Source organism: Nematolebias whitei, chromosome 13 (genome assembly GCF_014905685.2).
Source record: "Nematolebias whitei isolate Nwh7 chromosome 13, NemWhi1, whole genome shotgun sequence".
Lineage (NCBI taxonomy): Eukaryota > Metazoa > Chordata > Actinopteri > Cyprinodontiformes > Rivulidae > Nematolebias > Nematolebias whitei.
In genome coordinates, this window is record NC_056510.1 from 30,881,400 (window position 1) to 30,906,800 (window position 25,401).

Below are 25,401 nucleotides of genomic sequence, written 5' to 3' on the forward strand. Positions count from 1 at the left end.
TGGTGACTTGTCCAGGGTGTCCCCCGCCTCTCACACAGTGATAGCTGGATATGGGCACCAGTGATACCCGCGGCCCAAAAAGAAAGAAAAGGGTAGATAATGATGGATGGATGGTTGCAAAGTGGTGATGTATTCAATTTATAAAAACTTGCATTATTTGGTAACACTACAATAAGGTACACAAAATTTGATTAACTACTAGGGAACAAATCATGAATGGTAAATCTTATATAGTGCTTTTCTATCTTATTTCAAGACACTCAAAGCGCTTTACAATACAATCTGTGTCCTCATTTACCCATTCACACAGCACTGTACTAGATCTCTACAAAGCTAATTGAACAAATTATTCTAATGAGACTAATCAGAGCTTTAGATCACATTCATACACTGATGGGACACACATCAGAGGTTATGAGGGGTTCAGTGTCTTGCCCAGGGACACTTCAGCATGTGACTGCTGGTGAATTCGAACCCCCAACTTTTGCATTAGAGGACAACTGCTCTAACCACTCAGCCATAGCCGCCCCAAATCATGAACAAATCAGGAGCTAATGGGTAGTTAACTAGTACTTACTGGGGGACACACAGCCAAGCCTTTTTAGGGGACTACTGTTAGTTACCTTGCAAATGAACTTCACTTCACTTCCGGCGAGCTGATGGACAGCAGCTCCCTCCGGCTTCTCTGCAGTCTTTTATCATCAAACTGACCCGTTTTTCGAACCGGACTAAAGTTGGTCCTCCTTCCAACCGAATTCGGTGTTCAGTGACTCAGAGAGCCGGACGGGACCGTCCAAAAAAAATAAATAAATAATATTTTGGCCCTGGACCGATCGGCCGCTCCCCCCCCATCGGTCACTCTGAGCGCACCCTGCCGGCCAGGTGACCCCTCGAGCTGGGGAGTCGACGCACGAAGGTCCGGTGTTTTTTCTCTCTCTCCCTGGACCTCAACGAACTCTTATCTGGACCTTTGTGGTTCTACCTGGTTCCGACAAATATCGCCGGGTGGTATTTCGCTGGTTTTCAGCTGGACTGGCCCTCGTGGTGTTTCCATAGGTGTGGGGGAAGTGTACCTGTGACCCTCGAATTGGACCAGAACCGAATCGAGGTGGCTGTGGGGAAATTCGTCTTCTACAGAGCCGGTCTCAGCTTCAGTGAGCAGCCCGTTACTTTTACTGAAAGACGATCCACCTCCGTGGAGTCGTTGTGTTCACCTGGAGGAGACGCTCCGGTGCTTTGAAGCGCCGCCGGACCGGAGCAGAACCGCGCCGCCGGGCTGCCGGACCGGAGCAGAACCGCGCCGCCGGACTGGGCCGCCGGACCGGAGCAGAACCGCGCTGCTAGACTGGGCCGCCGGACCGGAGCAAAACCGGGCCAGGGATATCTTCAGCCTCTTCGTCTCTCGTGCTTGGAGCGCCGGAGCCGAACTGGAGCAGAACCGGACCGGACCAGTTGCCGACTTCAGCCTCAGCCTCTCTGGTCAGTCTCGCTTTTCACCGGGGGTGCCCCGTGCTGTCGGGTGCTGAGAAGCGGAGGAGCAGCGTCGAGGAGCAGCGTGGAGGAGCAGGGCTGCGTGGTGCTCGAGAGAAGTTCGGAGTTTGTATCGGAGCTGCTGCAGGCCTCCATCCAAACTCACCTGGATAATAATTAATTTTATTCCGGATCACGTTGTTGGCCCCTGTTGACCTGAAACGAACTTGGACCATGCCTTTCACTTCAGGAGGATTTTCTGGCAGCTCGCTCTGCTATTTGCTGCGAATTTTCAGTTTCTGTTTCGGCCTGTTGATTCTGGACCCAGCTTCTGTTTCTCATGGGAGTATCCATCCATCCATCCATCCATCTTCACAGGGGGGCCGGAGCCCCCCTCAGCCTGACTTAAACTGCAGTTGGGCCACCTCGTCGGGTTTGTTTGCCCATTTGAACTGTGACATTTTATGGTCTGAATCTTTTCTGCATCATTCATATTACTGTCACTATTTTCAGTTCTCAGATTATCTGGAGTCACTGAATCTTGTTAATACACCTGAATCTGTCCATCACTGCAACTTTCACTGTTTTTGGGTTCTGAATGATCGCGTCTTCATTAATGTTTCTCATGGTTCGATTATGGGGGCTAATTGTCACACTGTTAACTCCTGTAATTACACATCAGTCACAAAAAACTCAAGAAAATGTCTGATAATAATGTTGTTATTGCTCTCAGGAATTCAACCTAATCCTGGACCCCCCACTAATTACAGCACACCAAATGACTTTAAAAACGCCTCTGGGCTCCATTTCCTGCATGTAAACGCTCGTAGCCTTCTGAAAAAACTTGATGCTGTGAAAATCCTGGTCAGTTCTTCTGGGGCAGATGTTATCTTTATTTCTGAGTCCTGGCTCAACAAATCTGTAATGAATAATGACGTGGCAATCAATGGGTTTAACATCTACCGCTGTGATCGTCAAAAAAGGGGGGGGTGGAGTCATTATTTACATTAGAGACACTCTGGTTTCAAGTCTTGTGACTTTCAAAACAATTCCAAACCAGTTTGAAGTCTTATCTGTAAACATCACCTTGAATGGAGGCCAGGTTTTAACTGTAGTCTGCTGCTACCGCCCCCCCCACAGCTTCACCTGAAGCATTAAATGCCATTAAGGAATTCCTTGGTAATTTAAAATTCAAAGAGATCTTTTTGGCAGGAGATCTCAACATTGATTGGTGTAAGTCGACCCCCCTCTGTGACAAATTCAAGGAATGTTGCTTGTCTTTTAATTTAACCCAACTGATCGACTCCCCCACCAGATTAAATAAAAGCCATCCTGACAATTCCTCCATCTTAGACCTGTTTCTAACTAATATGCCTCACAAATTCCCTGGTACAGGTGTATTCGCTGATCTTTTGAGTGATCATTGTGTGACAGCGGCTTTAAGAAATAGTAAACTTCCACCTTCTAAGCCCAGATTAATTAAAAAAAGGGATCTGAAACATTTCTGTGAACAGTCATTCCTCTGGGATCTGTCTCACTTTGACTGGCATCGTATTCTGTTAACTGATGACGTGAACTCTGCTTGGAACTATTTCCATAATAATTTCATTTATTTCCTGAACTTACATGCTCCTTTTCGTCAGTTCAGAATAAAGGGACGAGACAGCCCCTGGTTTACTCCAGAGCTAGCTGACCTCCTGCACAGGAGAGATCATCTTTGGGCCGCAGCGAGAAAATCTGACTCAGACACTGATTGGTTGAGTTTCCGACAGATGAGGAATAAATGTACAACTTCTGTCAAAGCAGCAAAACGAAACTATTTCTTATCTCAGACCTCCAAAAATCTAAATGACCCCAACAGATTCTGGAAAACAATTAAATCTCTCTCAGGCACCCCCCAATCATCTGACCTCCCATCACAACTTCTCGTTAACTCTGTTCCTGTGTCAAATAAGCACGAGATCCTGAACTGTCTCAACAAACATTTTGTTGCTTCTGGTTCTTTATTTGACACAGTTACTAATGGAAGATCAGCCACTTCACTTAATAACCAAACTTCTACAAATCAAATCCCTCCTACAAGTCAATCCTCAGTTAATCACACCTTCTCTTTTTCTCCATTCTCAGTCAGTGAGGTCAATAAACTGTTAAAAGATCTTGATCCTAAAAAATCTGCAGGTCCAGATGAACTTCCACCTTATTTCTTAAGGCTGGCTGCTCATATCATCACAGTCCCTGTGACCCACATCTTCAATCTCTCCATAAGACAAAACTCCATCCCAGACACTTGGAAAACAGCCTTTGTTCTTCCTTTGCTGAAGGGAGGTGACCCCACCTCACTGAACAACTATCGACCAATCTCTAAACTCTGTATTTTAGCCAAGGTTCTAGAAAAACTGATAAACTCTCAAATCAAAAATTACCTGGACTCATTTAACATCTTACCTCCACATCAATCTGGTTTCAGGAAACAACACAGCACAACCACTGCTTCACTGAAGGTTCTTAACGACGTTGTTGAAGCACTGGATGCTAAGGATTATTGTGCTGCACTTTTCTTAGACCTGTCTAAAGCTTTTGACACTGTGGATCATAACATCTTGTGTCATAAACTCTCAGAAATCGGTTTCTCAGATCACACCATTGGTTGGTTCTCTAACTATCTTTCAGACCGGAGGCAATGTGTTCAACATAATGGTACTTCCTCCAGTTATTTAACAGTCAACAATGGTGTACCACAAGGCTCAGTCTTAGGACCCACCCTCTTTACAATCTACATACATAATGTAGGTAAAAACATCCCTAATGCATCCATACATTTCTATGCTGATGACACAGTTGTTTATTGTCGAGCTAAAACTGTTGCTAAGGCTTTCCAGCTTCTGAAATCTGCATTTAACTACATCCAGACTGATTTGTTTCACCTCAAACTTGTCCTAAATGCCGAAAAAACCAAAGGGATGCTTTTTTCAAATAGGAAGTTGGTCCCAGCAGTTCTTCCTCCGATTTTATCCTCAAATGGTGTCCCCATTGAGTTTGTTGATTCCTATAAATATTTGGGTATCTTGGTCGACTCACATCTTTCTTTTAAGCTCCATGTGGAAAACTTGGTAAAGAAACTGAAAATTAAACTGGGTTTCTTTTTCAGAAACAGATCCTGTCTAACCCTGAATGCTAGAAAACGCCTTGTATCTGTGACTTTCCTTCCCTCAATTGATTTTGGTGATATTATTTACATGAACGCTCCTACAAGAACCCTGCAGATGTTGGATGCTGTCTATCATGGTGCACTAAGATTCATAACTGGCTGTGATTATCGTACCCACCACTGCACCCTGTATTCACTGGTTAACTGGACATCATTAACTTCACGCAGACTCTCTCACTGGTACATTTTCATCTTTAAATGACTTCTTGGTCTGCTGCCTTCATACATCTCCTCCTACATGTCTCTGCGTGAGTGCAGCTACGGAGTGCGCTCTCAGGACATTATTACCTGCAGTGTTCCCTCAGTGAGGACTGAACTAGGCAAAAGGGCCTTCTCCTACTCCGCTCCTGTTTCTTGGAATATCTTACAAAAAGATTTGAAGCTCTCGACCTTGACCTCTCTAAGTGGCTTTAAGAATCTGTTGGACTCCTGGCAGGGTCCAATGCAGACATGTTCCTGTTTTTAGTTTTATACATTTGTCTTGGAATCTAGCTGTTTTTTTGGTTTTGTTACCTTTTTCCTTTTAGCCATCCTATTTGTTAAAAAAAAAAAAAAAAAAAAAAAAAAAACTGTAGTATGAGTTTTTATAATTGCTTATTGTTGTTGCTGTTGTCCATTGTTGTCATCTTTCTTTGTTGAAATCAGGTCTCTCTTGTAAATGAGTCCTCGAGGCTCAATGGGATTTACCTGTATAAATAAAGGTTGATTGATTGATTGAAGAGGAAATAATCCAGAACTAATGAGTAGTTACCAAGGAAACCAAAGAGGAATGAATCAGGAGCTAATGGGTAGTTAACCAGTACTTACTGGGGGGGACACAGCCAAGCCTTTTTAGGGGACTACTGTTAGTTACCTTGCAAATGAAGAGGAAATAATCCAGAACTAATGAATAGTTACCAAGGAAACCAAAGAGGAATGAATCAGGAGCTATGGGTAGTTAACCAGTACTTACTGGGGAACACACAGCCAAGCCTTATTAGGGGACTACTGGCTAGTTAACACAGGAACAAACCAGGAGGTAATGGTTAGGTAGTGATTAAGTAATGATTGGTTCCTCGGTAATTACTTGGTATGATGTTTCACTACATCAGTGAACAAACTAACAGCTAGGCAATGGTTTGGTATCAGTAAGTGATAGTCAGACATGATTAAAATGACATCAGTACAAGATGATGAAATTGACAATGTCTTTCATCAATAGGTTTACAAAAGAGAAAATCCAATAAAGCCAGTAATCACTAGGAAAGGTTTTTGACAAGATGTGACCTCACTGGTGCAGGGTTTATTCAGAACCCACATGGAGAACGTCTCCTTTGTTTCTGTGGTAACAAATCAGTACTCGCTAATAAGGCTTGGCTGTGTGTTCCCCAGTAAGTACTGGTTAACTATCCATTAGCTCCTGATTTGTTCCTGATTCGTCCCTTAGGCGTTCCTAGTAGTTCCCTAGTAGCAAATTTTGTGTACCTTATTGCAAAGTGTTACCCATTATTTGTTATGCATTATTCTAGGTGCACAGAACAAAAAGTTAAAAGTTGTTGTCACTAGTAAAACTACAGAAGCTTGTTGTGTCTTCATTTGCAAATAAACATTTTTGTTAATTTACTTGCTTTTCAGCTTTCACAGGGGCTGATCCTAAGTTCCAAGCAAACACTAAAAATGCCCAAGAAAACAAATCTGGGTTTTATGGTCAAGCATATTGTACAAATGCTGGCAAGACAAGCCTTTCAAAAGTTGACTGCTTGTGTGTTTTCAAACAGTAAATTCACTCATTATGTCACTGTTAGCCCACCTGTTACCACATTCCTGCTCTATTGACATTTTTCACAGGAGGAGGAAAAATACAATGTTATCTAAAGGGACATGGAATGTTGGACTGATTTTCCACCTGATACTCCAACCCAGACGGAACGAATAAAAAAGGGCAGGATGTTACCATCTTTAACACTACTTTTAGACTAAAAAAATGTTTATTTTCCTTCAGAGTAAATAAAAGTAATTTTAAACAATAAAATAAATTGATTAGTAATGATGGAATGGACTAGTCATAAATAAGAAACGTCAGTAAGTTGGTGTGTATTAAGTAAAATATAGGAATTGTTTTATTGCATGATTAGATTTACGTGTTTCCTATAAATTTGTTGTAATTTTATTAAACTTAGACCAGAAGTCTTCTCCTATGGGAGGATAATTACCCTATATAGTTTATATATAGTCAGTCTCTGTATCCATGATTGAAGCACCTGTAAAACGGGCAATTTTACAGTCATTGCACCTAATCACTCAGCTGTGGGAGGGAAATAACCTGTCCAAGCAAGCTGAGAGCTGTCAGACAGTTATGAGGGGGCGTGCATGCACATGAGTGTTTTTTTATGACAATGTTCAAAACAATGAGCCTGTTCATTTATGGAAAGATATAAAATGAATAAAAACAGAAAACTATTAAATGATTTATAGGTTTACATTTGTGTCTGTGATCATTTAAAACACTGCCCTATGAAGATTTCTCTGCCACAGAACTTAATATACATTTCATGACAGAAACTGCTTATAAAAGTAGTCTAGTGCCAAGTGCTGTGTATTTGTGTGAAAGTACAAGCTTTTCTCTAAACAGAAGCTTGCTTTTTTTTAGGATAATTGGTCACTTACTCAGTCATTTTGAGCTGGGCTTCAAAAAAGCGAACAAGAAAAAGAAGAAAAAATAAATCAAAGCTTTGCTCTTAAGTGGGCATAATTCAACCATGTCACTCTTTCCAGGGTAGAAACAGAAAGTGCTCAGCTTTTAAATAAAACGTACCTGACAAAACAAAAGAAAATTGTCAAAGAGCAGCCAAATCAGTAAGCACTTCAGATCATGGAGGCAAATTTAATTTTTTAATAAAATGAACTGTTGTTTTTTTGTCGTTGTTACTAAATTGTAAAAAAAAAAAAAGTAATGTTGTTTACAAGAGTATTTTGTGGCCTGTATTTCTAAAACCTAATGGTTACATATTTTTGTGTTCAAATAATACAAAGCCAATGCTGAAGTATACACAGGAATTTGAAATTGTACTTTAGTTTGTCAGCAATGACTGTGAAAAATTAGTCAGAGAATAAAAACATGTCTTTGTCAGTGTGTGTTGAATGTTTTTATACATTTAAAATAGCAGCATATATAAATGAGAAAAAGATTAATGATTTGATCAGCAGGATAAAAGATCTTATCCCTATCTCTCCCCCTTTTTAATAAATGCTCCTATGTCGTGCACAACAGCAAACTCTTTACCCAATGAAAAATATTTGTAAGCTCATTCTAGATAACTTTTTTTGTTGTTATTTATCTGGATGATAATGCATCAAGGAAAATTGCATTATTATAAAAAGTGAAAGACTCACTAAATGATGAAGCATTGTTGATATTATATAATTCACTGATTGTTCCCTATTTGACCTATCGTGTAGAAGTTTGGGGGAATGCCAGTAAATCGTATACAAATTCTATTTTTATTCTGCAAAAAAGAGCTGTTAGAATTATAAGTGGAAATGCTACAGAGATCCCACAAATCCATTGTTCTGTAACTTAACATTAATGAAATTTCATGACTTGGTGGACTATTACATTCTACAAGTTATGTTTAAAATACATAACAGTATGTTTCCAGTGCATTTGCAAAAAAAACCAAAATAAAATTAATAGACAACATTTATAATTTGAGAGGATCAGAGAATTAAAAAAAAACTCAAAGTCAGAACTAAACAAATGGAACGTTGTATTTTTGTTTATGGAACAAATCTGTGGAACAGTCTGCCTAAAGAAACCAAAGAGAGTAGATGTATTTTTACTTTTAAGAAAATAATAAAATGTAATTTTCTTTCAAAGTACAGTGAAGTATATTGATTCAGAGTGCTGTATCATAACAAAGATAATGTTTTTTTTCCTTTATATATACACATTTCCTGTTTTGTGTTCAAAGAAGCGTCTAAATGGATGGTTATTTGAAACTTGGTTGCTTGTGGTGTAGTAGAGTGACTTTTGGGAGAAGGGGTAGACTATATAAGATTTTTTTCTTCAAACTACTCCTTTTCATTCAGAACTTTCATTTGTGTTAACATGTGACATATTTATTTTAAACTGTAAATGAATGAAATAAATAAATAAAAATGATTGAGCTAACAACCCTTTTCTGAACCACTTTAGCCCTTGGTTGTCCTCAGGCTGTTTCTGTGAGTAGCAAGTTGGCCATCTGGCTTAATACATTTGATTGTTGTACATGATGATTGATTGTATTGGATGGGCGTGGTTTTGCACGTGTTAAAAGCCTACTTCTGAGATTCCAACAGGAGATCAAAGTTCATGCTCAATCATCCAAGTACAAAATCAAATAATGGTCAATCAAGTCACTGTAGGGCAGTTTCTCGTTTGTGGAAAGACAGTTTACACACTTTATTGGGACTCCTCAGACTGATGAAGCCCTCCGGATAGAGGGCGAAATGTCTTTTCACAAAAAAAAAAAAAAACTGGCCAGATGACCTGATTGACCATTATTGGATATTGTACCTGGATGATTGAGCATGAACTTTGATGTCTTGAACCACTTTGGCTGTGGCTGCCTGCCTGGGAGGAGTCGATGGGGGACAGGACAGCCCCCAGAAACCATTTTATCATCAGCAAACTGGTTGGTCCACTAAAGGAGTGTACCGCTTAGTGGGGAAAACAGTTTACTTGGGACTCCTCAGACAGATGAAGCCCTCCAGATAGAGGGCGAAACGTCTTTTCACAAAAAGAAACTGTCCCAGATGACCTGATTGACCATTATTGGATTCCAACAGGAGGTTGGCTTGAAACACAGCAGTGAAGGCTACCTATGAGTCAGATCTGGTTGGCAGGCTGCAGACTAAGGAAATCCTCCAGATGTGGGTCGAAACGTTTCTCACTTGTCCAGATGACACAATTTAACCTCTTTTGTCTTTACCCAATGATTTCAACTAGACTGAGATTACAGAAGTGTATGTACAGTTCTGAAAGCACCCCCTGCCTTGCTTCCACAAAAAAAAAAAAAAAATCGAGTTTCTTGTAATTGTTTAAGGGGTCCTAATCAATACTTCTCCAGGCTTTCTGTTTTTCCCTCTTTTTTCAGTTCATGTTTTTATATAACAGCAAATTGTGCAGTGTAAGCAAAGAAAGTGCATATGTGAAGGCCAAAGGAAAAAGTGATATAAATTTATTTTTCTTTCTTCAGGCAACATAAGGCTCCAAAGCCATACATCATACCAAACCTAACCAAACAACTAATTATGGTACGTAAAGTTGTGTGCACACTATGACCTGAAAATTTTTGTTAATTACAGCGTCAGCTGACTGATATTCTTCTTGTGCTTTACACTTTCATATAATGCAGTGTTAAATGTTTCATGAGTGTGAATGTAATATTTCCATGACCCATCCTGTAACTGAGATAACTCTAGATTAGTTGATGAGGGTTATTTAAGGCTTAATCAGTTACATAAGAATAAAACATCAAATCACAGGCTTGTATCCAACATGTAATAAACCCAGCAGAAATTCTGTGATCAGCACAGCAGTGGTTTTATTTTTAAGCACAATGATTCTTGTGCAGTACGTATAAAATCAACAAAAATAAAGTACGCAGGTGAGGTTATGCACCATCATTTGAACAACTCTTCTGAAGAGAGTTGCATTATCAAAGCTCTCAATACAATATGAGACTTCAAAAGAGCAGTGGCATAATTAAACTGCACAAAGATGACTTTACACTTATAAAGCTGTCAGTGGCTCAGAAACATACAGTCTTTTATTTTGAAATGGTAAAGTAAAGAACCACCCAGATGCAAAATAAAACTAACCGTGTAGCACAATTATTTTGATCCTCAAGTCACAGGGACAAAGTCATTTAATACCATGTTAGAAACGCAGGAAATTTTTAAATACGCCTTTCTTACCTGTTTGAGCTTTTTTAAGTCCTCATCTAACTCCAGATTGTCCAGGATAACAGCCACAAAAAGACTCAGCAGTATCTAAAGTGCAATATATAAGAAATTGTAAAAGATCATCTGCTGCTTGTCACTAGAGTACAATGAGCCATTGTCATTATCACAATGCTAATGATATAATTTGAACAAAAATATGGACAACGTAGTCCTTATCTCTCACTTTTCACTGTCTGCACTATAAATGCATTTGTAGCTTGCTCTGTCCAGGAAGACATCCTGTCTGTGTGGACTGAAGTGTGAGTCATCCAGAGTCTGCTGTCTGATGACTGCTTGTATCAACACCAAACACTAAAATGTCATAGCTTTTTACTCCTGCAAGTCTGATTATCTGTGATTAGATGTGGCACTTGCCTGAACAATAAAGAGACAGAGCACTAATTGAAAGAGAAAAATCCATGCATCATTTGATGCTTAATACTGTATGTCTGTATTTGGTATTGTTTTTTTAATAAAATACCAGATTATCAGCTTGTCTTCACATGGTAGTAAGTGCAAGAATTTATTAGCCTCTTTAACTTGTTATACACATGAGAAGCAGCACAGCTTGTTCCTCACCAGGGTAGCAAACAGATGGTACAGGATGAAGTAAATGGCCACAACTGGAGCCCACACTTGACCTACAGCCACCAGAGTCTGGTCCATGACATCTATCCAACCCTCCTGGGTTAGAATCTGGAACATGGACATGAATGCCTGCAAGGAGGAAAGCTCAACATGAGCAAAGAGGCTAAAGAGAGGGCAAACGTTAACATGGAAGACTAGAGCACTAAAACTATTAACAAAAAACAAATAAAACAAAATAAAATTAAAATTTTAACATATTTTACCACTGGAAAGAAAAAGAAAATCAAATGATGCACAAATCTCTTTGAAAACAGATTTTTTTCAATAAAAACAAGTGGGGAAAATATGAAGCGATCACATCACCACCTTTTCCTTCTATGATTTTCTGCTCACTTATGTACTCAGTAGAGGTTGACTGAATGTGCAAGGAACAACCAGCTGCAACCCGATGGCCCCTTAAGTCAAATGTACTTTCATCTTTTTTTTCTTCATCAGACAGCAACCCCAAGCTCACAACCTTTTCCATCTGATGCCATGTCTTAGTCAATGCAGAAAAAAAAAAGAAAACAAAAAAAAACACAACCTTTAAGAAGTCTCTCAAGTTTAGAGTAACTAAAATATAATTTCTGAAAAATTAAGACCTTTTTTTACTAAAATTTTAAAACCTGATCTTACAGAGTCTTACATGACAAAAAGGATTGCATCCCTTGTCATAAAAAACAACCTAACCCAATAAATCCAAATATGTCTCTCATCAAAAGCAAAGTCATAATAAAATTTAATTATTGTAATAGAGCAAATGCAAACGATCATAAAAACAAGCAGTAGGCTTATGGCAATGTCCCCCATCCCACAGGGATTTGAATAGTGAATGGCCAAAGGAGGGAGCAATTTTATCCACAACCATGCTTAATGGCGAAGCCAAGGAGTGGCCAAGGACCGCCTTGTCCACCATAGATTATTTAACTTTTAAGCAGTATAAAAACCATAAAGTATCAATCCCTCAAATGATAGGGGTGGTCAGTTAACATGCATACCATATATGCTGGTGGCCATCTTGGATTTTGACAAGGCAACCAAATTTTCAATAGTGATCTTTCTAATGCCTAGATGCAGCCATTTACCAAAATAGAAGTTGGTACCTCACTTTTTTCAAGTTATCCCATTCACAGTGTTAACATGTGCACATATACGTTGGTAGCCATCTTGGATTTTGATAGGTCAACCCAATTTGTGAAAGGACACTTCTCACATTTAAATGTAGCCACACACCTAAATAGAAGTTGGTACCTCTCTTTTTTAAGTTATCATGCTCAAAAGATGGACAAACATCTATGCCATCTTGGACTGTGGCGTAGCAACCCAATTTTTTAAACAAACTTTTCTCATGCCTTCATGTAGCCACACACCAAAATGAAAGTCAGTACCTAACTTATTTTTAAGTGATCATGCTCACAACATGCACAGACAAATGGATGGTGAGACAGAGGGTATTTCCAACTCTCCCTCTTTGCTCCACAAAGGGGGACAAAAAGGGCCCTTCATCTAGACATATTATTGATTTTTTTTTAAATACATTGTAATTAAAAGTATACAGTATTTTGTGTCTTAGATGGGAAGATGAGTAGGAAATCTCTCTTACCCTTGGAAAAGTGGTAAAACGGTCCAGCTCCTCCACAAAACAGAACATTTGCAAGCTGATAGCGGACATGACGATAAGAAGACTGGCTGTGAACACCACCAGGCTGCCCAGTTTTTTACCTGGACCAAAGATTTTATAGACAAAGTCCTCTAAGGCAGGAGAAATCTTTATCAAACGCACAACACGTAGCACCTAAGAAGAAGAAAGGAAGAAATTACACATTTATGATTCTATATACAGTATGTGAAATAGATTATAGAGTTTTGAAATTTAAGAACGCAATTTCCTTAGCAAATCTCAAAACGACTGTTACCATAAAATAAACATCACAAAATCACTGCCTATAGATATATTTTTAAAGGAACCATATTGATCTTGATCTAAATGCTAGAGCCTGCTAATTCTGTACTGTATTAAGAGGTTTAGTCCTGACATGGCCTGTGATGACAGCAACTCCCAACAGGTAATGCATCTTTGTCAGACTTTGATTGGAAATCTATAGAGTAGCTATTGATCAAGCTTTTCTCTGTGATGCTTCTAGTCAAAGATTTTTCTGTATAATCTCATGAAAAGAAAAATGAACGACTATCTTTGATTCCCTGGATATAAAATGAAATCAAGACGAAGGGGTGGTTACTATCCGAGAGGGAATCCAAGACAAAGTACACACTGTAAAAACAATGACAGCATGATGAGCGATTGGACAGAAACAGACATTTACTGTACCCCTGACAGACTACAATGACCAAAATGCATTTCATTTGTTTCCTCTGAGATTATAGGAACAAAGCACAAAGTAGTAAAATAACATAGGAAAGACTGATGTGAGAGCTGTGTTGCCTATATGTTGTTTAGGGTTCTGCTTTATGAAATACAAATCTATGTTTAACAAAGAAAATGTGTTTATGTGTTACAATTTTGCTGTAAAATAACTATTTTAAAACCATTTTAGCTAAATACCAATATTTGGAATAGATCAGCACATGCATTCCACAAATATGCACAAATAACATAAGTTCTGCATTTCAGAACAAAAGAAAAAATATGGCACAGACCAAATTGCAATAATTTCAGTTTTGCTAAAGCTAAAAATAACGTAATTCTTCCCATAAAATATTAAGTTCCTAGGTGAGTTTCAAGAACTGATTATGATCATAGAACATGTGTATTTAATTTGTAAGAAGGGGATGAACGCATATAACATTTTGTACTAAAATGTAAATAGGCTAATCATAGTCCCACAATTACATACAGTACAATAACAACAATGACAACGAAAAAAAAAACCCCATTAAGGACACGTACAATTGTACTTCAAAAACCTTAAGGTTAATTGCTTGTAACTCAATGTTTTTGTTTATACTGGAAGAGAGCTGAAAATAATATCAGCAGAAAACGTTAGAGATAAATGTTTTCAAAAGAGAATGAAATATGTAAGGAACTTGCTTTACAAATGCTGTTACTAACCACTAATCAGGCAAAAGAAGAAAACTGAAAGCATTTAGAAAAAAATGATGACTGTGCACTTTGTATGCAGGCACAAGTCTGCAGTTGGCAGACATACGATTGTGAACTTCTCCATTAAACAAAAATCTAATTTTTATTATTTGTAATTTGAGTAAATGATGGGGACATGCAAAAATTAAGTAATTTGTGGAAAATATAAAGGGGCAAAATTTCCAAATGATAGTGCCTTTGTTATATGTATTTCTGCAATTTTTATTTAACTGTACTGTGGTAAAGTCATGTCGTTGCTTTCTCTGGGCCAAATACTCAGTCCTCACAATCAGGTTTGTTTATCAAATTGCATCTGTTCTTAGTAAGCTGGATTTTTAAGTGCCATTATTACAGTCATAGCTAAAAGGTAAAGACATGGATGTTTTCTACAAGGTCAGCATTTTTAGTGTTTCTTGTAAAACCACATTTAAAAAGCAAGGGTGTTATGAAATAGAAGTGAGAGCGTTCATTTAACATATGATCATTGATGGAATATGTTGGAAAACAATTCAGTTTCAGCTCTTTGAGTTCACATACTGTAATTTCACACCAACACACATTTGCAGATTCATTCAAATGTGTGGATTTATTTGTACAAGACAAGTATACCTGGAAGTAGGTGAACTGAGAGTGATAAAGGTCAGGGTAGATGTGCAGTGTGGTCCCCACCACCAGAAGTGATTCAAACTTGTGCAAAGAAGAACTGATGTAGCCAGTAAACCCAAGACACAAAATCTTCAGTAGAGCTTCTAAGTCAAACAGGACAGTAAACGCAACCTGTGGTGGAGGGAAGAAAATCGAAATCACTGATGATGTTTGCTTTGTGAAAACAAAAACAAAAAAAAACTTTAGAAAAAAACTTTCAGATTTAAATTTATGTTGACAGCAAACAGCTTTTGCTTTAGTCATCACATTTTAATCTACAGGATAGCTTAAAATAACTTCTTATGTCATAATAAATTATACAAATTGTATAATTTTCTATTGATAAACTCCCAGAGATTGTAAGAGCAACTCTATACACTCTATGTATGTGTGAAAGTGTGAATGGTTGTTTTTCTCCTTTTTCTCCGTGTGGCTCCTGTGATGGACTTGCGACCTGTTCAAGGTGTTCCCTGCCTATTGCATCATGACCACTGGAGACAAGCTCCCCCACAACTCAAAAAGTAAAAAGCGGGAAAAGAAAATGGATGGATAAATAGATTGTGGGAAAGTGAAATAAGATTTTTCAACAAAATATTCAAAATAAAGAATAACGTGAAAAATCTTATGAATGTTTATCGATTTTTCTTAAGCTACTGTAACTTTTGCTAGAATATATTTAAACCCAATACCTTTAGTTCTGGCCCAATAGTTTAGTTTTCAGTTGTCAGTTTTTAAATGCATTCAGCAGAATGCACTTGAAATGCATTGCATAAATGCAACTGTGCCCATGTGGGGCAGCAACCAGCCAGGTTACATTCAATATGGATATTATTACTGCAGCTGTGACCAGCAGATAAAATACTGGGAAATGAGCAACATAAACTCTACATTACATCAAGAAAATGTGCATTTCTAAATAAATACACGTTTTACAAAATTACAATTTTCATCAACAATTTCCATGATACCATTTTAGCTTTCACAGATTAGAAAGAAAAAATTCTGAAGACTTTTTTTTTGCTTCTTCTTCTTTCAGCTGCTCCTTTCTTCAGAGGTCGCCACAGCGAACTAAGTTGCATAAAGATTTGGCAACTTTTTTTTATTTTTATTTGTGGGTGCTTCATCTTTTCCACCAACATTTTGATGTTGTCGGGAGTTGAACTGGCCATCTTCCGATCACAGGCCCACCTTCTCTAATCTCTGCACCACCACTCCCCATTGAAGGCTGCATAATACAGATGAGGGAAATGCGTGAATGACTGCACATTTGTTATATCTCCCGCGTTCAGGGAAGTGTGGGGGTTTGAGCTATGACCAAGAATGTGGGAGTAAGCCTACTTTAATTCATTTTTATTGAATTGTTTTAATTGTTTATTTTTTGCATTACCATTGCATATACACAAACAATACCAATGACATGTTAAATGCTTAAGTATCTGTATATTTTTTTCCATGAATCCTAAGATACCCAGCTGAATCATGCAAAATACAAGATGACCAGATAATTAAATTAATTCAGATTTTATAAACCTCAGTTCAACTAAAAAGGAGTAATTCTTAAAGGGGAAATTATATCTGCTGTTGAGAGAAATCCATTGAAAGCAGGTGTCTTTTATAAGTATTTCTCTCTTTTAACACAAACTAGAAATTAAACCATATATAAGCTATCCTGAGGCATGCTCAATTTTTGCATGCACATACAGTATTTAAGCTACATTGTTGTGCTATTGTGAAAAATAATAGTTAAAAATTGAACAAAGATTAAATTAAAGATTTGGTCAAATGGCCAATAACCATTAAATGCCAAGTAAAATAAAACAAAATTAATTAAAATCATTGATGATGCAGATTTAAAATAGGAAATTACATATAAAGAATAAAAAAAACAACAATAGCTCTCACCTCTGCCAGGTAAAACTCATCAAAGTGTCTGCGATAATGCTCGCCTTTATAATAGTTGCTGGCAGCAACAATGACATCAACAGCGACCATACTCAAGATAAACATGTGGAACACAGAGGACCGCATCAGTTGCTGTGGAAATAAAACAGAATTCAGTTGTATTCTGTAATGTTACATACATGGCATAGAGAAAACGTGAAGAAAGTAAACTTAAATTATGAAATATATTTGTTTTCCACAAGAGAAATAAAATAATACTGGAAAAAACAATTAGCAGTGACACGATATTAAAAAAGTAACAAGTATTTAGGCCAGTGGCCACCAGTCAGTCTGAACTGAGCCACATTCCTGTAAGTTTAATGGTCTTTAAATCTGTTAGATGGTTGAAATAATGTCCAATATTTTTGGACATATATTTCAAGATACTGTATTAGCCGTGTAATGTTTTCACATAACTTCACTTAAAAGATCTAAACAATTGTTTTTAATTCTGTCTTTTTTGTGTCTTTTATGCTTTAATACGTTTGTTCAAAATAAAATAAGGGGAATCAACAATATCCAAATCTCACTGAACACAATAAAGGACACTCCACTGGTTGTATAATTCAAGATGCCAAACAGCGTTTATACCATAGACCATAGATCAAGACCACACAGGTCCGGTAACAAAACCACAGACAAGTCAAAGTAACCATGGGGTTCATATTACGGTAGCTATTTAAACATGTAAACAGAATCAGTGTGTCTTCAAATAGCCAAAAAGAGAAAATAAAGAAGACATGTATACAATGTATAAGATCTTGTAGAAATAAAAGGGACCACCAATTAACTTAACATAAGACCTTCTAAAAAAGTTGAAGTTTAAAAAAGAATTAAATAATGCAAGATAAAAAATAAATAAAACAAAAAATAGGACTAAACACACTTTCCACTTATTGACAAATTAAGTAGCTATGCATGCTTTAAGTAACAGTGTGACAGATCTAGTCACAATCTTAAAATGTGCATACAAGACTTTAAACAGCTTGTGAGTGGGTTGAGTCACTCATCCTAAAAATAGAAATCAGACCAAAAAAAAAAAAAAAAAAAAACTGGAACAAAAACAAGAGGAAAACTTCAGTACAGATGAAGGGTGTTTACAACATTGCTGAAAAGATGAAATTTGCTCCAGAAATGCAATCACTGCCACCTACACGTGAATACAGTTAGCACAAACTGTAACACCTTAATCTCTAATCATAACACAATTGAAATGTGCTGAAGATGAACTGTAGAGAATTTGCTTAGATTCTTCTTCTTCGTTTGGCTTTTCCCTCTTCAGGGGTTGCCACAGTGAGTCATCCTCCTCCATCTCACTCTGTCCTCACTCCAACTACCTCCATGTCCTCTCTAACTGCATATATATATATATATATATATATCTCCTCTTTGCTTTTTTTCTGGCAGCTATATTTCTAACATCCTTCTACCAATATACCCATTGTCCCTCCTCTGGACATGTCCAAACCATCTCAGTCTAGCCTCTCTAACTTTATCTCCCAGTTGTTCAACCAGTGCTGTACCTCTGGTGATCTCATTCCTAATCTTATTCAGCCTTGTCAATCCTAAGGAGAATCTTAACATATTAATTTCCGCCACTTCCAGTTCTTTCTCCTGCCTTTTTGTCAATGCCACTGTCTCGAGACCATACAACATTGCTGGTCTCACAACTGTCTTGTAAACATTTCCTTTGACCTTTGCTGACACCCTGTTGTCGCAAATCACTCCTGAAACTTTTTTTTCATTCATTCCATCCTGCCTGGACTCTCTTTAGCACTTCTTTGCCACATTCCCCATTTTCCTGGACAGTGGACCCCAAGTACTTGAAGTCCAGCACCTTTGTGACCTCTGCTGTTCCATCTGCCTCCCTCTCATTCACACACAATTACTCTGTCTTACTACGACTTACTTTCATTCCTCTTCTTTCAAGTGCATACCTACACCTCTCCAAGTTATCTTCCACATGTCCCCTGTTCTCACCACAGATGACAATGTCATCTAAAAACATCATGAATCCCATCTCCACCTTGAAGCTGTCTGTCACCCCTACAGCACACCTCCTGTTGTCTTCATACATGTCCTGTATCAGTCTAACATATTTCTCTTTCACTCCAGATTTCCTCATGCAATACCACATCTCCTCCCTCGGCACTCTGTCATATGCTTTTTCTAAATCCACAAAGACACAATGGAGTTCTTTCTGACCCTCTCTGTACTTCTCCATCAGCATCCTCACAGCAAACATGGCATCTGTGGTGCTCTTTCTTGGCATGAAACCATGCTGCTGCTCACAAATATTCACATCTCATCTAAGTCTAGCTTCCACAACTCTCTCCCAGATCTTCATCATGTGGCTCATCAACTTAATTCCCACGTAGATGCTACAACTCTGTACATCACTCTTGTTCTTAAAAATGGGCACCAGCACACTTCTTCTCCCTTCCTCATGAGGCATTTTTTTCACCCTCAAATATGCCATTTAATATTTGAGTGAAAAACCTCACCACCATCTCGCCAAGACATTTCCAAACCTCCACTGGTATGTCATCACATTCTACTTCCTTCCAACTTCAACTCCATTATTTTCAGAGCTTTCTGGACTTGACCCTCACTAATCTTTCAAACTTCCTGGTCCAAAGTTTCTATGACCTCTACTCTTCTTTCTCTTTCATTCTCTTCATTCGTTAGCTCCACAAAGTACTCCTTCCATCTTCCTGGCACACTCTCCTCACTTGTTAGAACATTACAATTCCTATCTTTAACAAGTCTAACCTGCTGAAAATCCTTTCCAGCCTGATCCCTCTGTCTCACCAATTGGTACAAGTCCATTTCTCCCACTTTAGTGTCCATCTTCCCATAGAACTCATCATACACATTCTGCTTTGCCTTTGCCTCTTTGCTTTCTCATCTCCTTCCATCGCCGTATTCCTTCTTGGTTAACTTCTTTCTTTGAATAGCTTCCTGCACTTCACTATTCCACCACCAAGTTTCCTTATCATCCATTATCTGTCCAGGTGACACACCAAGTACCTTCCTACCCATCTCTAATAATTGTTGTTGTAGTGGCCCAGTCATTTTAAACCTCTTTCTTACCACCCAGAGTAGGGTTGGACATCGAGTATCGATTGGGACCGGGACTAACATTCCAGTTTTCCCGGAATCATTCCAATTATTTATTTTCAATTCCTAGTTTCGATGCCTAGTCCGCCGACTGGAAGTAGACGCCCACTGAACACCAGTGAAGAAGAAGCCACCCGTCGAACACACTAACGAAGAAGAATCAACTGGAAGTGTTCACATACATGGAGAGTGAATGAACGCGATTGAAAGCGTGGCTTAACTTTAATAAAATAGATGACCAGTTGGCTCAATGCAGCGCTTGCAATAATTTTACATCTTGCAAAGGAGGGTGCACATCCAACGCTTCCGGGTTCATGGTGAAGAAGTAACAGAGTGCTCAGTCTTTGATACGCTCCGTCGGAACATTTTCGCTGCCTCCTGCTCCGGCTCCGACACTCAGAAAAAGGCAAGTTAAACAATAAACTATGTATTCTTAAAATGGTGGGTCAACTCAAATACTAACACCATACTAATGTTAGCTCATGTATTTTTTCATAGACAAATGACCTGAAATGGCTAATAATGTTAGCCAGGCTCCACAATGTGCTCCTATGTTCACCATAGCATCCAAGGGAAAGATGCTGGTGCAACAAATTGAATGAAGAGTGCCACAGAACGGTTACAGCATATATTGTGAAAAGGTTGCATCACTTTTCAGATGTGGAATCATCAACATTTACGTTAGTTAGGCAATAACAATAGAGCTAAACTAATTAATAATCCATCCTAAGCTAATGTTACAGTAACAGGGACTTTTCATGTTTGTTTATATGTTTGCAGGGACATGGTGAAAACCATCAACTCAAGTACACACCACCTACTGACCACTTGTCAAACAAATTAATCCCATCTTGGTATAAGGTGGAGAAGTTCACTATAACTAGAGCCGATCTGTGCTTTAAACACAAGATGGATGATGATGTCTGGGAGCAGATCCAGAGAAAGCTGATTGAGCAGGTGAAATGTCATTCATGCACAACTGTCCTTTTCTGCTATTAAAATCTGAAATCTAAATGCTAGTAATGTTCTTTGTGGTCAACAAAGGAAGACTGTGGAACTGATGGGGTCACCATGTACTTAGGAAAGGCCTGAAAATGAGGGAGAGGAGAATGAGGAGGAGAGTGTAAGTGTATGATAGCTGAAATTATATAGATTCTCAATCTTAATAATGATCATGCCTTTAATAATCCCTTTTTACTGATAATACTGATGAACCTGTTGTTTGTTTAGGAACCGCCTCCCTGCAATCTGTCCAGAAAGTCTCCACTGGAGGAGATTTTTGTTGAGGAAGAGTCACAGAACGTAATGTCTCAGCTCCATGTCCATCAAGAAACAAGTGGAAAGAGAGCTGCAGATGTACCAGGAAATTCCACCAGCCATTATGTCTGAGGACCTGCTGCATGGTGGTGAAACCAACACAAGACTTATCTTTTGCTGTCAGATCTTGCTTTATCATATTTAATAATAATAATAATACTTTATGTATAAAGCCCTTTAAAACAACCACAGCTGCCACAAAGTGCTGTACATATAAAATCAATAACATTTAAACACATAAAACAGTTGTTAAAACATTAAGATTAATAAAAAATTAAAAAAAACGATGCAGAGCAAAATTCAGTCTGTGCAAAAAGCCAGGGAGTAAAAATGTGTTTTTAAAAGAGTTTTAAAACTGGACAGTGAAGGGGCTTGTCTGATGGGAAGAGGGAGATTGTTCCACAGTCTTGGAGCAGCAACAGAAAAAGCTCTGTCCCCTCTGAGCCTCCGTTTAGACGTTGGCACCTCCAGGAGCAGCTGATCAGCTGATCTGAAGCACCAAGCAGGAGAGTATGGATGAAGCAGCTCAGAGAGGTAGGCTGGGGCAAGACCATTTAAACTTTTAAAAACAAATAAAAGAATCTTAAAATGAACTCTAAAATGAACAGGCAGCCAGTGGAGTGAAGCCAGAGTGGTGGTGATGTGCTCCCTCTTTGGAACTCCAGTTAGAAGCCGAGCAGCAGCGTTCTGGACCAACTGAAGGCGTCTGAGGGAGGACTGGCTGACTCCAAGCGAAAGAGTGTTGCAGTAATCCAGCCGAGAGGTGACAAAGGCATGGATTACTGTTTCCAGCTGCTGTTTTGTAAGGACAGGCTTTATATTAGCCAGCTGTCTGAGGTGATAAAAACTGGTCTTGACCACCACTCCAATCTGGGAATCTAATTTAAAATCAATGTCCATTTTAAAACCCAAGTTAGAAACAGTTTTCTTTACATGTGGTACCAGAGGGCACTACATGTGCTACCATCTTAGCACCAACATAATTGGTTTGTTCCACTTTGGAGTAAGCTGTTGGGAGAAGAATCAGTTTTGTGTTGTGTGTTTCCTTGACTGATGAAGCCTTCCAAATCAAAGGCAAAACGTTTCAGCACAAAAAAAGAAACTGTTCTGATGACCTGACTGAAAAATGTTGGGTGTTTCCATAAAGTTTTCAAGCTCTCTTGTGAAAGTACCCCAGTGTGTTCAGTGTGTACCCCAGCAAAAAGAAAATTCATAACATTTATATTGACGTGCATAAGTTTGATATTTGAATACTGGTTGAAAAAAGCCCTGTGAGGAATTCAAAGTATAGTTAATAAAAAATAAAAAGTTCAGAATTAAAATTCAAATAGAAATTCAAATTATTTAATCTAGATAGACCCTGGCTAACTACTGTAACTCATTTATAACATATGGCTTAAAAAAAAAAAGCCTCTAAAAAATAATCGGAACCGGGAATCGACAGGAACCAGAATCGAAAGAGGAATCGGAATTGTTCAAAATCAAATGATGCCCAATCCTAATCCAGAAACCTAACAGCTCCTCTCTGAATTTCTCACAACATTCTTCTTTCTTCATCTTCCACCATTTGGTCTTCTTCTCTGATTTTACTCTTTCTCTTCTTCACAAAAACAGTCATTCTACACACAACCATCCAATGCTGCCTGGCCACACTTGCCCCTGCCACAAGCTTACAGTCCGCAATCTCCCTCAGGTTTTCTCTTCTCTGAGAACACTTTCTATCACTTCATCCAGATCCTTCCAAAATGCATATTTCTCCTCCACATCATATCCAACCTGTGGAGCATAACCACTGACACCATTTAGAATCAGACCTTCTACTTCTACCTTCAGACATATCACCCTTTCTGACACTCTTTTCACCTCTACTACATTCTTTGCCAACTCCTTCTTCAGGACCACCCTTACGCCATTTCTCTTTCTATCCACACCATGGTAAAACTGCTTAAACCCTGCTCCAGTGCTGCGGGCCTTGCTGCTCTTCTACTTGGTCTCTTGGACACATAAAACATCTACCTTCCTTCTCTGCATCATGTCAGCCAGCTCTCCACCTTTGCCTGTCATTGTCCCCACATTTTGCGACCCTCAGTCCAACATTTTTGACTTTCCTCTTCTCCATCTGTCTCTTGAAATGTTTCCCTCCTCATGGTCTTCGACTAACAGTAGCACAATTTCGCTGGCACCCTGTTTGTCAACAGCACCGGTGGCGGTCGTTGTTAACCTGGGCCTCGACCGATCCGGTATGGTTTTGCTTTGATGAACTCGCATTATACTTTCGGCAAGTGATTTATGTTGAATGCCCCTTCCTGACACAACCCTCACCATTTACCTGGGATTGGGACCGGAACAAGAGATACACTGGCTTGTGATCCCTAGTGGCTGGTTTTGAGAATTTGCTTAACTGATCTTTGAAATTTGAATAAAGGACATTAGCTGCTGGTTTATAGAACAAGCAAAGTGAAAACTGAAACAACATCAAATAAAGATGCTTTTCTTGCTTTTCTTCGTGTAAGTAGGATTATGTGCTTTTACTGTAATTAGTAAATTATTTATCCTGATGCATGCTCAATAATCCAGGTAGAAAAATCTAAAACAGTTCAATCTGGTCCTCTGGACATTCAAAAAACAACAAAAAATAAAAGCAAAAAAATGTGTCAAAAAGACTGAAAGTGATTTTTTATTTTTTTTTTGCTTTGTTTTGTTATTTTGGTTTTTTGAATGTCCAGAGGACCAGATTTAACTTTTTTAGATTAGTAAATTATTAGTAACACTCTAAATCATGTGTCAAAATCAAGGCCTGGGGGCCAAATGTGGCCCTTGTTGACATCTTATCTGGCCCCCAAGATGGTATGTGAAACGTAAAACACTTTTATCATTTCAATTTTTTCAGTAATCTTTGATTATGTTGTCAAAACACAACAGAGGACGTAAAATGAGACCAATACAACTCTTGTTGAGGAACATGTGACCAAGAAAAGGTGTTGGGTATCTGATTTGAGTTAATATAGTTTCTAAAATTGGCCCTTAGTTTGAAAAAGGTTTTAATTTTGGCCCTCTTTTGTAAGTGTGTTTGACACCCATGATCTAAATATAAAAAATGACAAACATGTACCCTTTAAATTTGATTTCAGGAACAAAAATCCTTACACAGAAAAAACAACAACAACAAATATTAACATGGCTACAAGAATGATGGATTAAAAGAATGTGAAGAAGTATAAAACCCCATACTAACTGTTTGTGTCAAAAAGACTGAAAGTGATTTTATGGTTTAATAATACGCAATATAACTGACAGTGGGAATAGGTGCTTATCAATGCAACTAAAAAAGCCAAACGGATTCAAAAGTGTATAAGGCTAGTTTCTTATCTAATACTGTTAATTTGTGGTTCAAATAAAAAACTCCCTTAAGCACAAAAGCAACCAAAGAACTTTGTAGGGCAAAATGGGCACTGTTATTAAACGAGTTGGTACTTTAATTTGAAGCCAAGTGAGCAGACTTTTCACCTAATGAAGATAAAACTGAAAGCAGAAAGACCTAATAACAAGCTGTAAATGAATAGACTGCAGTGAAGGCCTGAAAAAGCAATTAAGTAGAACAAATTCTCTGTTAGAAAATACCTAGAAATTACAGACTATACTTACTGACTGCAAAAGAAAAAAAAAACGATTGTATGGAAAGTACAACACTTATTACAAAGCATTTCATTTATGAAGTCAGGTTACATCAACCTGAGCCTGTGACAAACAACAACAACATAAAATAACAGCTTTGCAACATTAAACTTTTAGGAATAATAGCTTTAGGTCAACACTGCAGTCTGGTTTATAAAACCAAGATTTGTGTGAGAAAATATGAGTGCAATTGTATCAACCATACAGCTGGCTGTTCAAGTGTTTTCTAAACCATCCTAATCCTGTTTAGGGAAGCAAATTTAACTGGTGCCTATTTTTAGCTGTCATTGGGTGAGAGGTTTATACTGTATATACATATATATATATATATATA

General features: G+C 38.2%; 1 protein-coding gene across 1 annotated transcript in view; it reads right to left on the reverse strand.

Annotated features, from left to right (window-relative positions):
• The window catches only part of nalcn (sodium leak channel, non-selective), a 159,846-nt gene that overhangs the window by 45,208 nt on the left and 89,237 nt on the right, over nt 1–25,401 (reverse strand). The window contains exons 13-19 of the mRNA XM_037686686.1: nt 16,917–17,048; nt 14,979–15,146; nt 12,873–13,064; nt 11,222–11,359; nt 10,605–10,690; nt 6,445–6,467; nt 197–241 (exon numbers count right to left, since the gene is read on the reverse strand). Of these exons, the coding sequence (XP_037542614.1) occupies nt 197–241; nt 6,445–6,467; nt 10,605–10,690; nt 11,222–11,359; nt 12,873–13,064; nt 14,979–15,146; nt 16,917–17,048 (784 nt within the window). The remainder of the gene's footprint in view (nt 1–196; nt 242–6,444; nt 6,468–10,604; nt 10,691–11,221; nt 11,360–12,872; nt 13,065–14,978; nt 15,147–16,916; nt 17,049–25,401) is intronic.